Genomic DNA, 16,290 nt, shown 5'->3' with positions numbered 1-16,290 from the left:
GAAGGGGGAGCGCTCCCGCCGCCGGGCTCCAGCCGCCTCCCCGGGGGCTCCGCGGGGCTCGGGGGGAAGCAAGCGCCGCCGGAGCGGGCACCGAGCGCTGCCCCCAGAGCCGCGTCCTGGGGAGCGCAGCCCGTGTGCGGGCAGCGGCGGGGGCTGCCGGCTGCGGAGCGGCCGCTCTCACTCACACGGGGCTTTTCCTTTTCCACAGGGAAATAAATTAAAAAAATAACAAGGGCGGGGAGAGGGTGGGGGAGCGCTGGGACAGCGGCCGGGGCGCGGTGCAGGGTGGGGTGCACGGAGCGCCCCGTGGCGCCGCGTCCCGTCCAGGCCCCGCTCCACGGTTTCCCCGCAGCCCGGCGCGGCACCAGCCCAGCCCGTGAGGTCAGCGAGTCGGCGGATGGGTGCCTGCGCCGGGGGACGGGCGGTGGGCGGGCGGGGCAGGCGCAGTGTGGGGCCGCGGCAGGGGAGGAGGAGGGCGGGCGGTCGCTGTGTCTATGTGTCGCACTGGCGGGGGGGAAGGGAGGCGGGGAGGGGGGGGGTTACACACCAGGGCAGCGCCGGGATCCCTTCTCCACCCCGCGGGGAGGGGGCAGGGCGCCGCCTCCTCCTCCCCCTTCCTCCTCCCCCTTCTTCACCCTTCCTCCTCCTTCTTTCCCCAAAGTTAAACTTCCTGCTCCCGGCCCGGCTGGGAAGGGGACGCGGAGCCCGGCCGGACTCAGCCCCTCAGCACACACAACAGCTGGAGCTGTCAAAACTTCCTCCGCTCGGCCTCGGCCCCCGCCGCCTCCGCCGCCGCCGCCCGCTCCTCCTCCGCCCCCGGGGCTCTGCGCGGGGGGAGGGCGCAGGGCCAGGGTACAATGAAGCGGCGGCCGCCGCAGCCGGGCAGCGCAGCAGCCGGAGCCGCCGCCAGCGCCCGGGGGCCTCTGAGCGGGGGCGCCCAGCGGCGGGACCAGCCGCGTCTCTCTCGCTCGCTCTCTTCACCTCCCCAGCCCCGACAGACCCCGCCGAGCCCGGGGAGGGTGTTATTGTGTGTGAGACCCTTCCTTCCTTCCTCTGCGCTTTCTCTTCGCCCCCCCTCCCCTCCTCCTCCTGCTCTCCCCATGCTGCTCCCCCTGCTACCTGTGCTGGTCGGCGGCGGCTGAGGCCAGCGATGCGAGGCGGAGGTGGAGGAGGCGGAGGTGAGGAGGAGAGGAACCGCGGGAGCAGGAGGAGCATCGGGATCCCCATCACCATCCTCATCTTCATCCTCATCATCATCATCCATGTGTCTCTCTCGTCCTGCTGACTAGGATGTCAACGGAGGACAAGAGTCTGGTGGTGGCGGTGGTGGAGCCGCCTCAGCAGCAGCAGCAGCCCCCCGAGCCTGGAGCTCCCCCCCAGCAGCAGCAGCAGCAGCCACAGACAAAAGACCTAGGGGCCGGCCTCGCAAAGATGGCGCTTCCCCTTTCCAGAGAGCCAGAAAGAAGTAAGTTCAGCGTTTGTGTGTGCGAGGCAGAGAGGGGCCGGGGCAGGCGGCCAGGCGCAGGCAGAGCTGTCAGTGGAGACTCGCTGCTCGTCGCCCCCTCCCTCTGCCTAATGCCATTTTGAGAAGGGCCCTTCTTTCTTCTCCTCCTCTCCCCTTTGCACTTTCCCCTCCTCCTCCTCCTTTTTCACCTTTGTCTTCCTCCGCCTGCTCTCCCTTTTCTACTTTTCTTTCACCATCCCTATTCCTTTCTTCTCCTCCTTCTTCGGAGTTTCTCTGTAGCTCTTCCCCCTTCACCCTCTTCTTCCTTTTTCCCTTGCCTTTGCACCTTCCCCCTTCTCCTTTTTGGGTCCGTTCCCTTCCAGGACGCTCGGCTGCCTTCAGCGTCGCCTGGGTACTCCCTGTGCGTTGACGGTAGTTCCTCGTCGCTTTCCCTTGTTATGCCCCCACCCCCCCTCCTCTTTTTGGGAAGGAAAACACGGTTCTCGGCGGGTGGCGGGGAGGACACCCCCGCACCCCCGCGCACACGCAGAGTTGAGGCAGGAGTTTCTCGGCGGCGCGGGGGGAGCTGTCAGCGGCCGCCGCACGGAGGGACGCGCCGGCGGGACGGTGCCGAAGCACAACAAACACACGGAGGGAGGGGGCGGAGGATGGTGGGGGGGAGCCCGTTCCCAGGCGCTGGCAGCTTTCCCTTCGCCGCAGCCTCTCCCCGCCGGGGGCGCGGGCGCTCGGCCGCCCCAGCGCCGCCCCCCCGCCCCGTCGGGCCGCTCCTGAGGGGCCGCCCCGCTCCCCGCAGCCCCGGGCGGGGACCCCGCCGGGCCGGGCAGCGCTGCCCGCGGAGGGAGCTGTGGGTGCCTGGGGTGCGGGGCCGGGCTGTGCTCGGCAGGCCCCGGCGGCCGCTTCCCGGGAAGCGCCGCTGCCGCGCTGGCTGCGCTCCCCGCGGGTTATTTTTGAGTAGGATGGAGCTTGCCATGGCATAGCTGATGGCAGCGGTAATAGGGCAAAGCTGGGCGGCACGTTTGGAGAAGGAACGTCAGGAGGTGACCGAAACAGCTCCTGCGCTGTGGGGTCTGTCCGAGTCGCGGGGTTCAGAGGTTGTTCCCTTTGTTTTGGGGGACGCGCTCAGTTTGACATTGCCGTGTTGGTCCTGGCGAGGTCCCGGCGCTTCCCTAAACGCCCACCCCAAACCTCGCTGCCAATTTCCGTGCCGGAATCATTTCGGTTGGAAAAGACCTTTAAGGTCAAGCTCGACCATAAGGTCACAGTGGAAGTCCACAACATGACAAGGGATTCTGCTGGGCTGGACCTAAATACAGGCAAAAGCTTTGCATCTTCCATATGCGTTTGTTTTTACAAATATGTAAATATCCCAGGACAGAATTATCATTAGTTTGGGATACATGAATTTTTTTGTTGTTGTTGCCATTGAGGAAAGTTTACCTGCAAAGATTTTCATGCCACCTCTGGTTTTGGGGAAACTATTGTTTACAGGTCTCTCTTTTCATTATCTTATGTATTTACCTGATAGAAATTTTAATATAGCGGTTGTTGAAAGTAGTTGGCAAACATGTACACGCGGTGAAGTGCTTGGGTTCATCTCCTTTGTGCTTAGTTTTACATACTTTGGTTTTATTTCTACTTACAGAATCCAAACCTTCCATGGGAAACCTTTGAATGTCTTATTTTAAAGGAATTTTTTTTTGAAGAAAAATGCAAATGCAACTGAAATGTATCAGTCTGCACAAAAAACCTAAATAGTGTTACGTGTGAAAATTGACATACCTTGTTAGGCCAGTTTGAGGTTGTGTATGCACTCTTGAGGAAAAGTGTGTGTTAAGGAAGTAATTCCTTGCCTTCACTTAGGTTTTTGGTGTCATGGGATTGTTGTTGGCTAGGTTTAGGAGGAAATAAAATATTCCTGTAAAAATATGAACTTAGGTTGACATGACTGTGTTTGTATAAAAGTGGGAAGTTAAATTAGCTGAGATAAAAATTAAAATGAGTCAATACTCTTTTTGTTCACACTCTGATTGTTCCTGGCTGGTGTGGTGCTCAGTGTCCTGCTGCATCTTTGTGGAAATCCTGTACTTTTGGTAAAGGCATTATGACATAAGTCATACATGCGTCCGAAACCAAGATTTTATAAAAAAATAGTTATTTTCTAACTTGCGTAGTATAGATATAGGTTGGTGGTTTGTAGTTGCATCCATTTTGGGAAGAAAACTGTTTTATTTTGTAAGTTTTCCTATTTAGAAAATACTGATTACACCTAACCTAGCAAATACAGAATAAGACAACTAAAACTATTTTCTATTTTTTCCTTAAGAGTGCTTGGTCCTGTCTTCCTTTTCACTTCTGTGCTTTCCAGTTGGATTAATGTGCCTCATGTAAACCAGATAAAAGAGCATATGTCAGACCATTTTCTGTACTGTAATCACATGTCTAAATCACTATTAGCCAGTCAAATTATTCAACTGCTTTATCCCATTGTAGGAAATGTTCCATTGAATGTTCAGTCTAAGTGCAGTCTAAGTAATGATAAAACGAAGAGCCCTGCATTAAACTGGGAAAACCAGAACAGAATAATTCCTCAGCTATGGATTCCTCCATTAAACAGCAGTGCCATATTGGAGGGTGCTCTAGGTTGGTACTTTACCTTCTTTGAAGGCCATGTTTTTAAGCAAATTTGATGAGTTTAAGCAGACAGATGGAAAACTGCCTTGAATCTGCTTCTGTGAGATGCCAGGGATTCTCAACTCTTCCCAGAAGTAGGCTTATGTTAAGGGAGCAGAGGGTTCTTCAGCAGGAAAGTGCTTGCCCACATCTCATTCTGCATTTTACCTGGTTATCAGTAAAAATTCCAGTGGTGCTGTGGACACAGATAAGTACAGGTAACAGTGGAGGCTTCCTGTAGGTGAAGAACTGGGAATCAGTGTCATCAGTACCTGAAGAGAGGTACAGATGGTAGAATGTGGTGCTAGAATGGCCTTTATCATTGTTTGAAGGATGTAGCTTCATGGCAGCACTGTCAGGAAAGTTAAGGTGAACAGTTCATTTTTATTATTTGTATTGTAGTTGTGCCTAGAGGCCAGGGCACCATTATACTACATGCAGTACAAATGCATAAGCAAAGGTTGCTCCTGCACAAACAATTTCTTAATTTAAATGTAAAGATAAGACAGCATGTAAATGTAAGAAGTGTATTGGGAAAGCACAAGGGAGCTGTGAGAATGCTGTGAGCAAAAGGACATGCAGAAGTTCAAGTACCCTGGCTGTCTCAGCACTGGGCAGCGATTCACAGGCATCCGACTCGGAGGATGTAGTTAAAGCAGAGTAGCGTTGTCACCCTGAGGATTTTCACAGGTAGCTGGTTTCCTTCTTGAACTGCCAGGCCAACACTCCTATTTTCTTCCTTACATTTTGACAAGGGTGTATCTGTTTAGAGTAGCAATTCGAATTTAAGAGGTGGAGCAAGAAAAGGCCATGCAGAGCCTTGAAATTGAGAGCAAGTAGGTTGTTCATGCTATGGTGCATCAGGAAGAATGCACAGAACTGTAATCCAAGCAGTGAACAAGCAAAATACTTTATAGTGTCCCCTTTCTGCCTTCAAAGGTAGACCGATTGAATTTATGGAAGTTGGAAAAAAATAATAAAGTTGCATTAGTGAAGCTAGGACATGATGGAGAAGAAAGAAGCTTTCCAGATGCATGGTTAAAAGCAATCTTGCTGGTATTGTGGAGGAAAAATGGAAATAATTAGGTGCCATCTCACTGTATGGCCAGAAATCTTGAGAACTTAACTCTCGCTTGGTTATACCTTAAGTTCCAGGGTAAGGACCTGAAGAATAGGAATGTGGTCAAAAAGAAGTTTTAGAGGAAGAGTTTTAACTATATTGTCATTGTATGAACAGCTGGTTACTCATGAAAATGTATCACAATAGTATTGTACAGGTGAAGTAAACATTTTTGTAATCAATTTTAAGTACTAGAGCTTTCTTAGTCTTCGCAGGTTATAAGCAGTACAAACAGATGCAGCTTCTTAGCAAAATCTAGTAGCAAAACTTTCATGGATTGTGACCCTTTGTAGATCAGTGTCTGAGCTCTCTAGTGAGCTCAGACAAAGAAAACCTTATTTTCAGCATCCATCAGATCTTGATGTATGTTACAAGTTATTTTTGCAAATGTGTGTAGTTTAAAGCAGCATATGATAATGATTTCAGAATTGTGGAAAACGTTTTGTGTTTTTATTTTTAATTACCTGTGTTTTAATTTCCATAGTAGTTTTTTATTACTTTGTCCAGCGTAAGCTGCAGTAGGTTTTCAAAGGCCATTGATTTCACACATGCAGATAGTTTTGAGGACCCTTAAGCATAGCATTTTTTGCCAGAAAATGATTATTGGAGAATTTTTATCGTGACTTTAGTTGCATTTGCATTAAGGTAGGCCAATATTTAAAGATACCTACTTTCATTTTAAAAGAACCTTAATGTGTTGGATGAAGCTTTATAGCTCAGCTGTGTTTCTTTAGTTCATCACACACCTTCTGTGTGATAACTTGTGTCTTTACTTGCCTGCCCTTTTCTCAATTCAGAATTTAACATTTGCAAATGTAAGATGTATGTTGTGTTGTAGAATAAAAATGTTCCTAAATTCATGATCGCAGTTAGGGAAGGTCATCACTACCTGGCAAGACTGAGGTCGTTTGATGGATGAGCTTTGTACAACTACTGCACAGAAAAGGGTTAAGGTATTAAAACAAACACTGGCCTGTACAAGCCACGTGTATCAAACTGTTTGGCCAAAAGCCAGAAGGCACATAGTGGAACACAGAGTGAAGAGGAGATGAGGTGTGAGGATTGAAGTTGGCTCTTTGCAGAACAGGGCTGAGCTTTGTGCCATTTTCTTCAGCAGCTCATGTTGTGTGACTTCTCCACTATATTTGCATTACCAAGCAATTCCCCAACTGCTTTATGTATTTTTTGCATAGGAGCCTGGATCACAGTGCTCAGGAGGTGAATGATATCTGTAGTAATCTTAAGATTTTCAGTTCTTGATAAGTACTTGTGTAGTGGATTGGGTATATCGAGTTGTTTTGCCACAATGCTGTTAAAATATGGATTCACGTGGTGTCCTAACTTGTGTCTATGGGTGAGTGAAGTTAAGCTTAATGCTGGAAATAGATGCACAGTTTCCCCAATTTGAAACAGACTGCACTTGCTGTGAAGGGCTCTTTGAGACTTTTTTTTGACATTTCAGTTGTTAGTTTCTTTACGTTTGTATTTAATGATCCACTGAACTTCTGTAGCACTTGTCATGAGGGGACCTCCAAGAGCTGTCACAGTATCGTGACAGATGAAGTATGATGGCAGTCTGTGAAATCTCAGCAGATTGGTCACAAGGTGTGTCTTGCCCAGTCTCTTGGTTGCTAGTCTGAGCCATCTACACACCAGACATCTCTTTATCCTGTATGCAATGACACAGGAGACTTTTCCCAGCTTAAAACAATAAAACAGTTCCATTTTCTTGGCTTTGCTTGTGGATTTTTTTTTTTCTTGTTAGCATGTTCAACTCCTACTAACTTCTTGTCATTGTTCTTTCAAAAGATAAGTAATTGGAAATGGACATTTCTATTCTTTGTCATCATTTCGGCTGAGAGATGGCTTTCCAAGGCAGTTGGCTTGCTGAGAATAGGTGAACTCTGTCTTTCTCAGGCTGGAGTTGTTTTCAAGCTCCTTGCAGCACAGCAGTATTGGAGGGGTAGCAGGGTTGTCTATTACTATGGAAAACAGAATTTCCTGATCCACCACTAATGATTGATCCCTTATGTTATTACACACTAATGCTATGAAATTAACTTTTTGAGAAATGCTGTCACAGGTACACTAAAATGCTAAATAATAAAGTGACTGACAAATTCAGGAAATATTGAAAGCTTTTCTCCTTTCAATATTTAATATATTTGATCACCAGGTCATGCAATCTGCATGTTCATATAGTTTGCGTAAATACAGAGAAGCAAGATTCTACTACAGCAAGTTTTTTTTGCTAGTAACTTGTATTGAATTCTGCATTTTTTTTGGTTTGGTTTGGTTTTTTTTTCACTGGAAGGATGGCACTAGACTTTGCTGTTCATGCCATTCCTCTGTTAGTCAAAATAAGTTTGGGCGCTTGTTTCAAGAGCTACGCCAAGTTCTTCTAACAGCATTGGTGCATTTGAAAGTGAGTAAGGTGAAGCAGGAAAGCCCTTAAAACCTCGAATATATATTACTTAAAGAAACACAGGCAGTGAGTGTATGGAGTGCATCAGGTGGTTATTTTCCCCAAACACCATAAATCTTAAGCTGGTGCTGGCAGCGAGAAGGAGCAGCAGCCCTGCCCTCCCTCTGCTACCAGCTGTTTGTTCTCTCCCCTGTGCTGACCCAGGCACTTGGTGAGCTGCGCTGGGAAACTGAGCTGGGGTAGAACTAACCTGGCAAAGAAACGTGTTTGTGATAGCACGAAGGAGGCCAGAGCAAGGGCCAGGCAGGGAGGGAGGCAGAGCTGTGGCTCTTGGCAGCACCACCAGCCTGAAGCGCTGTCTGCAAAGGTACAGCCTTGGCTCTCTGAAATTTGAGGGGCTTTGGTTTTCAGGCTGACTCCTTTGAGTTTTCCAATACAGGAGTAAATTCAGGAGATTGTGATTTTTACAGCCTATGGCCACATAATGCTGGTTCATTGTTTGTTTAAAAAGAAATAATGATGTCGAGAGGGTTCTTCAGAGCTTATAGATAGAAGAGTTGTTCTCATCTTCCTTGCCTCAGACATCGGGATTGATTAAATAAGGAAATTCAGTTCTCACTTTGATCCTGGGAATCATTCTTAAATTGAGTATTTAAAGTACCCTCAGATAACAATGCAAGTAAATGTTTTATGTTAACAATAGTTTCTGGTATTCTGGAAGCTCTTTCCTATAAGTATATCAATATATAGGCAATATAATAAAATCACATGAGATCTTGCTTCTTTCAGAATATTTTTGCCTTTCACATTTTTTTGGGAAGTATTTTTACTAAGTCACACATGTACCCAATCCTACTGCCAGCCATTCCAATATAAATTTATAATTACTAATTTTCAGTGCTGTATTTATCAACATTCTAATTGCTTTTCTTGAAGAAACTGCTGGAAGCACTATCAAACTAGGATGCTTCGGCCCAGACTTTTGGCATTGGGTAGGGGGACGGGAAAAAAAAGAAGTCTTTTTCTTTTCTACTGCCTTATTACTGAAAATAAAGTCTTGCCAAAACTAGTTTTAATTAGGCTCTCAGGAAAAAAAAATCAGCTTTAGGAAAATTTAACAGTTTTTTTACTTTGCCTATTATGTATTTATATTTCTTGGAGCATGTGCAGTTGAGTCACTTGTATGGCACGATAAGATAAAAGGGATTTTTGGTAGTGAAGATGTGGTCCAAATGTGCAGTCTCTGCCACTAAACATTTACTGACATCTGAGGTGACTGTGAGAACTGTCTGGAAGCCTTAGCTAATACAGAATGACTTCTGGAACATCCCAGTGTTCCTGGTACCAGGATGTTCCAATAATGGTGTCGTCCCCTCCTGTCTTTGTCTGGCAGTGAGGACTGTCTGCAGTGTTCTTAGGGCTCAACAGAACAGGATAGGATGGCTCCGTATTGTTATTAATAAAGAGAGGAGTAATTCTCTCTTAAAATTTGGGAGATTTATTAGTAAGCCGTTTCATAAACCCAGAGTGAATTATTCAGAGTTCTTTTTCTTGAAGTGTGGAGTTCAGAAGCACAATGAAATTCTTTTAAATGAAAGGAATATTTAGTTTTCCTGAAATCACCAGAGATAAATGGAACTGTATGGTCAAAAAAGACTTCAGGGTGATCTTGCTCATCCTTCTGTGTGTCGTGTATCTGTTCCATTTCTGACAAATGTTTCTCTGACTTGTTTTTGCAGTATTTAGTGAATGCAATTCTCCTGTATCTCTAGGCAATTGGTTTCAGTAACTAATTTTGTACCGTATAAAATAAATACTCTTTACTGCTGATTAAGCCAGTTTTGTCTTGTATTACTCACAGCTAAGATTCCACAGCTGAAATGGAGAACAATTTTTATACAAAACTTTTATTTATTAGGTGATTGTTTCCTTTGTTCTGCACGGAACCAGATTAACCTCTATAGCAACGTAATATTGATTTAATTGATTTATTCTTCAAAAGATTGCTAGTCTTTATTAAGTTTCACTTGGTTGATATGAGCCACTTTTCAATTTATCAGAAGGATTTTTGTTAAGATGTCGTCTTTAAAAATATTTGTAGCCCCTTGCTTCAGCCATGTGTTGGATGTAGGGCACTTTCAACAGGACTGTATTAGGGAAGATGGTTGCTCATAGTTTAGAGATTACTTCTTTCCCTTCCTTAAGCATTGTGTGAAATTCTTCCAGTCCTGCTAACTCGAATTTCTCTGATTATTTAGTCTAGTAACAAAATCAGTTTTTAGTATTGGCTACAATAAATCTGTTTTATGAAGGCTGAAATACAGAAAATGGCATTTGAGTCTGTTTTGTTATCCATTTGTTCTTTCTAAACACTGTTTGTACAGACTTTTGTGTTTTTCTTCTTACTTCTAAAATATTTCTGAAACTTTGTTTGCCTTTTATACTGCACCGTGGTAATACTGCATGCTGTGCTTTTATCTCTTCTGATTTTTATCCCTGACAGTTTATGCTGTTCCTTTATATTCATTAAAATGCCCTTGTTTCCATTCCTAATATGATTCTTTCTTGTTTCAGGCCCTTATTACTGGCTGCTTTTGATGTAGCCAGTATTGTTCATGTACGTTTCCTATCTCTCCCCTGCTTTGCAATACTTTGTGCATATTCCAGTACAATAACTGCCAGTCCTTCTTTAAATTTCAGTCTCAAGAGATTCTAGCAACAAGTTCAAAGAGTTGGTTGAAATTTGCTTTTCTTATTTCAGTTAATTGAAGATAAAAATTTGCTCTCCTCTCTCTACTGCTCTCGCTTTCCCCCTTCCTTGGCACAGCGAGTGCTTCTCGTTACCACTTCCAGCCAAATCACTGTACACATTGAGATGTTTAAAATGGAGCCTGCCCTAATAGAGTGAAGTGTGAAGTAACTGCTCTTCTGGCACCCTCAACTTTGTGAAACAGTTGTCCTCAGCGTTTTCACAAACATGTTGGGCTGTTTGTTCTGATATTTTGGTTTTCTATTAGACGTATGGATGATGAAGGCCTCCTCTTACCCTCTAAGATACGTGCTCTGAAAGCTTCTGTTAGCTGATTCCAAAGACTCATCAGCTTTGTTAGATTTTTCTCTCCTAGCCTTCTCAGTTCCTTATTCCCTAGTTCCCATTCTCTGTTCCTTATGTGTTTGTTTCTACTCCAGCTTTTTTCCTTCTCTTGTTTTTTTTCCCTTCCTTGTAATAAAAGCAAGTGACTATTTTTTTCTTACCATGGCCCACTGGACTGCATGAGACTAGAACTTAGAAACAGAACAAATGCTTTTCATTGTGAGGAAAAGCTTGTAAAAGGGAATTTTGAAATAAAAATAAAAAGAGCTGATCATTTCAGTTTCCTTAAATTTTACCATTTCCAAGTGGGGCTAATTTGTGGCTGTGCTTGTGTTTTGTATGGATGAGGGCATGGCTGTAGCCAGCAGTAGTGTTCTGGCATTCAGCTTCTTGTCTGTGGTTGTGAAAACCCAGCAGGGAGTGTTTGGAGTTGCTGGACACCGTTGTCCCCAGTGTTGTCCCTACTGCCAGATGGTTCCAGTGGTTGCTCATACAGTTCTGACCACTCTGCCAAACAGTTCTCAAGGCTGGCCCAAGGTTTTGTGTGGTCCACATGCTGTTCCCAGCATAGTTTGCATGTGGCTGCTTTGTGGGGGAGTTTGGGAATTAGATAGCATGGATGGAGGCTGTCCGGTGCTCGTCGGCCTCAAGGCCAGCATCACCAACTACATTGAATGTGCTGGTACGACTAGAACTGGTGGTTTTGTTGTGTGTTTGGTTTTCTTTTAAGGAGGAATTCAATCAAACTGATGGAATTCTCATCAGTTTCACTTCCAGCCTCCTGGGCAAACAGTGTGCCACAGTTAATGTTCTCTAACCCACAGGGATGTAAGTTTAGGAGGAATAGCTCACAGCAGAATTGCTCTAGAGGGAGCAGAGGAGATGGGATGTACAAGCCATGAGGCTCTGGGAAATGCTGGCTTTCAGTGCTACTTCAGGCTTCTGACACACAATGTTTCCTGGTTCATGTTTTGAGTAATTAACCTTGCATCAGGCATCTTGGTAGAGAGTCATACAAAGCAAAGTGCAAAACACATTCAGCAGGAATTCTAATTTATATTTCTACCTGTGTCTTCCAGAAATGCTTTAGGAGACAACTGGGCCCAAAAATGGGAGGGTAACTCAAGAAATAAATGGTCTGTAAGCAAAATTATTTAAAGAAATAATTTCTGAGTTCTTTCATGCGGCACTAAGGGCTGGCTCTTGTCTGGCTATGCTGTTCTCTCTTTCTTTAATGGAATGGGAGAGTGTTCTTTGTCTTGTGGTGTGCTGTGAACAGCTTGGAAATACATTAATTTCAAATGTATTAGTTGGTAAAGAATAAATATAAAAGCTTGTTAAACTCACATTTCATGTGCTCTTTATGTGGTCTTCTCAGACAAGGATACATTGGTAGAGCAGAACAGAGAAAGCACTGTTGGTTGTGAACCTACTTTATGGACAAGCAGAAAATCTAGATCTCAAGGCTTGTTAACCAGATGCTGTCAGTGGGGGTTTTAAATTACTGATAATGTAAATAAATATTTATTTAAGAATATTTTTGGTTTACTTTTTTTTTTTTTAAATTCATGTGTCTCTTCATTTTACTTGCTTTAGACTGTCTTGATAGACAAAAAATAACCTATTTTTACATTGTTAACTTGGCCATATTATTTTAAAGGCTTTTTATACCAATGAGAGTTTCTTGTCTATACTTAGTTAACATGCTCACATTTAGAAAAAGTGAAGTCATAATTGTCTTGGACATGTTTAAACTTGTTGAGTTGAAGCTTGGGCTCTCAGCTATTCTGCATCTTCTCAGATGCACTGTTTGCCTCATGTGGCTAGAATTTGGAAAAGTATTGTGATAGATGTTTGTTAGCTGGCTTTTATCTAAAGACTATAAATGTTGTTTGATCAAGTTGTTGAGTTTTTCTGGGGTTTTTTCCTCTTATTTTTCTTTTTTTTCCTTTTTGTCCCCTAGTAGGTAGCCTGAACTGAACCTGGGGAATTTACATCTGCATGGATGTGACCACGTCATGTGGTGTGGGAGCATATTCCGTAACAGCTATTAGTAATGGGCCTTGGGGACAGGGCAGAGGCTGAATTCTAGCTCCTGTAGTCATGCCACCTAGGTTTCTTTTTTTTAGGAGCACTGTAATGGTCTCGTTTCTGTCTAAATTGTTTTCTTTCAAAACTTTAAAGGACTAATTATATTTATTTTACTATTCTAAAGGAGCTTACAAATGAAAGGAAGAAGTGTCTTTAAATTCTGCCAAGGTCTTTATGCTTAGAAGAATGAAGTAGTTATCTCTGAAATGCAATTCAGATAGACTGGGGTCTGAGCAGGGGCAGTCTAATAGGAAATACGAAACAAAGGTGTTTAGGTATGATTTAGGCTATCCGAATATCACCGTTATGCCCTGATCTCTGTTGTCTGTATTTGGCATAAGTTATTTCAAATAGGGTCCCCCCCATAAGATTTCAGCACTGTGTGTAATTACACAGCTATGTAAACAACAAATTGAACTTCAAAATATTTGTAAACCATTTTGGGAACCGATTCTGACCTGCTTTGATTAGGAGGTTGGACTGGCTGACCTTTGAGGTCTTTTTCAACCTGAGTAACTGTGTGATCCTATTCCATGAGCATCCCTTCTGATGGTGATGTCCATATGTTGTACCCATTGCTTTTACACAGTGAATGATGTGTAAATACTTTTATTTCCTAGATGGTGTTTTCCTGTATTGTTTATGGAAGGGAAATAGTTTACTCAATCTCTTTGTTTCATTGTCTGTGTTTCTTACTTCCTTTGTGACCTTATACTTGCTTTATCTGTTAATCTGTGTGATTCCACATACACTAAATAAATTATTGCTTCCTTACCCCATTGGGATTGTTTTTTTCAGAAATGGTGTCACCTGGCATTCCAGATTTGCTTTTTAAAAAGTACATTTAAAAGTTTATCTGCTAGAAAAGGGTAGGGCTATTTTGATTACTTTAAAGCAAATATGTCAGATTTTGTATTCTCATTGGATTTGATTAATTTAAAGCAAATATGTCAGAATTTGTATTCGTCATTGGATTTCAAAACTGTTGAAAACAGTTTTGTCCTGCTTGTGCTAGCAGTTAACAATGCATGTCACTAGCAATGAGTCATTTTCTGATGGCCTGGGAGTGTTTAGGTATTTCTGTTTTCTGCCTCTTCTCCTCTTGCATCTTCTTTTGAACTTGTGGTCTTTTCATCTATATTGGTTTTTATTCCTCTCTGTATTTATTTGCTCATCTCCTTTTTTTTTTTTTTTTTTTTTTGTCATAAAGAAAATTTTCATCAGTAAACTCTAGTGACAGGACAAGAGGGAATGGCTTCAAACTGACAGAAGGCAGATTTTTATTAGATATTAGAAACAAATTCTTTACTGAGAGGGCAGTGAGGCAATGGAACAGTTTGCCCAGAAAAGCTGTGGCTTCCCCATCCCTGGAAGTGTTCCTGGCCAGGCTGGACGGGACTTGGAGCAGCCTGGTCTATTGGAAGGTGTCCCTGCCCATGGCAGGGAGGTTGGAAGTGGGTGATTAAGGTCCCTCCAGCCCAAACCATTCTGTGGTTCTAAGGGGTACTACATGATCATTGAAGTTCTGTGACAGAGTTTACCCCTAGCAGCACTCAGCAGCAGTGTAAAACAGACACGGGGCACGAGACTCTGTCTCCCATGCATTGTTTCTGTAAGAAAGCACCACGTGCTGGACTGCTTCAATGCCAGGTGAATTAGTGAAGGAGTGAGTGAGGAAACCTGATTTCCAGCGGTAATGCAAGGTTCAAAGACCTTTATTTTTTCTTTCAAATATTTTGGTCTTGAAATACTTTTTAACCTGATCCAGCCCATGCCTCTCCACTGGTATCACCACTTGCCATGCAGCACTGGACACTGATGACACCTTGTGAGCTCAAGCTCCCTTGTGAGTTCTGTGCTGATGCTCTGCAGGTAGATACCAGCCATAAAGGAAAAAGGGGACACTCCAGCTTGTAAAGGGCTTCTGCCTCAAATTGACACCCATCAGTCAGTCAAGCGTAATGGTAGGCTTTGCACTGGAGTGACCCATTCTGCCATCTCTGCCAAAGGGATGGTAGCCTTTGGCTGAAGCATGGAAAGATGTCAGGGACAAAAAAATGCCTTGAGCCTTTTCAGTTATATTTGCCAAACCTTGCCAGTCAAAACCATGAGAAGAGACAGAATGTGATGCTTTCTTTATAGGAAGCTATTTCAATTACCTGACTTACGTTGCTGTTCCAATTCTGTTTCTAAAAGCAAGCTTGCTAGATATGACATCTTAGATGTAACGGCTTTAAATCAAATTTATCACAGTATGTTAATGTGGGTATGCAGTTAATACACAGAATATGTTTCTTGGCTGTGTTACATGCTGCCAACCTGTCTTTGGGTCTAGATATGATCTGGTTCATGCTCACAAGAATAGAGAGCAGGGGAGAGGAAATAGACTGTTTGGAACCGGTTTGGAACCTTTTTTTTTTTTTTTTTTTTTTTACTTTTAGAAATGGAGTCTATCTCTAGAGAATGTTGTAGTACAGGTTAGAAACTAAGAACTTCCAAACCCCTTCAAATGCAGTAAAAAAAGAAGTCAGTCGTCCTCTGTTTTGTCCTTTGGCATGGAAATTGGAATTTACAGAGAAATTATTCACAGAAGAGGGTGGTTTGAGTTGCTATGTAGCATGGAAGCATAAAGGGATGCTAGAAGGTAAAATGCTTTTACATTTCAGTGGAATTGCCAGGCTAAGGAGAAATATTTGCATTTCCTTTTGTGCTTGTTGTCCTTTTGTAGCTCAGTACCTAGTGCTTAATCTCAAGTTGTTACAACTGTAATATTTTTAGAAACCCATAGAATATTTTGGAAATAGCAGGTCGGCAGGAGTTAAGGAAAATGTTAAAGAAAGACAAATATATTTTTGAGTTTCTTAATATATCCATCTTTGTGTATTTTAAAAATCTGTGAAGTAACAAATCAGATGTATGGCCTAGTTAAGAGTAACCAAGTAATACTTCTGTTGAGAAGCCCATGTCTCTTATTTGTATATGTGTTCCATCTGAAATTTTGATAGGAATCTACTGGAATTGGTGACTTGCCTATTTCTGAATTTCTCGTGGTTGCTGTGAAGAAACATTCTCCCAAAGTTAGGAATTGTAAATAGGGCCTATCACAAACAGATAGGGCGTGCTTTGCTCAGTGTGTCTTGATTAACTCAAGAGTGGCATCCTTGAGTTAATCAATTTGAGCTTGGAAGAAAACAGTCCACCATATGTATAGACATAAGTTTTTATCTTAATCATTAAATCACTTCTGTTGCTTATTAAAAAAAAAAAAAAAGTCTGAGGAGAGACGGCTGGTTCCATTTTACCCATGTACATTTTCTTGGCAGAAGCATTGGCATTAAACACTTCCTGCCTTGCCATTGTGGTGCCACACGTTTGTGGAGATGTGTGAATGGGGGCAGGGACCTGCTGCAGACACAATTGCTTTG

At 43.6% G+C, this 16,290-nt stretch overlaps 1 protein-coding gene across 1 annotated transcript in view; it reads left to right on the top strand.

Moving 5' to 3' along the window:
• The first annotated feature begins 1,264 nt into the window (after window positions 1-1,264).
• The window catches only part of KMT2C (lysine methyltransferase 2C), a 193,626-nt gene continuing 178,600 nt past the window's right edge, over window positions 1,265-16,290 (top strand). The window contains 2 exon segments of the mRNA XM_039549549.1: window positions 1,265-1,369; window positions 1,372-1,465. Of these exon segments, the coding sequence (XP_039405483.1) occupies window positions 1,291-1,369; window positions 1,372-1,465 (173 nt within the window). The 5' untranslated portion in view covers window positions 1,265-1,290.

This window comes from Corvus cornix, chromosome 2 (genome assembly GCF_000738735.6).
Source record: "Corvus cornix cornix isolate S_Up_H32 chromosome 2, ASM73873v5, whole genome shotgun sequence".
Taxonomy (NCBI): domain Eukaryota; kingdom Metazoa; phylum Chordata; class Aves; order Passeriformes; family Corvidae; genus Corvus; species Corvus cornix.
Note: the sequence above shows the minus strand (reverse complement) of the source record. Positions and strands in the feature narration are given on the sequence as shown.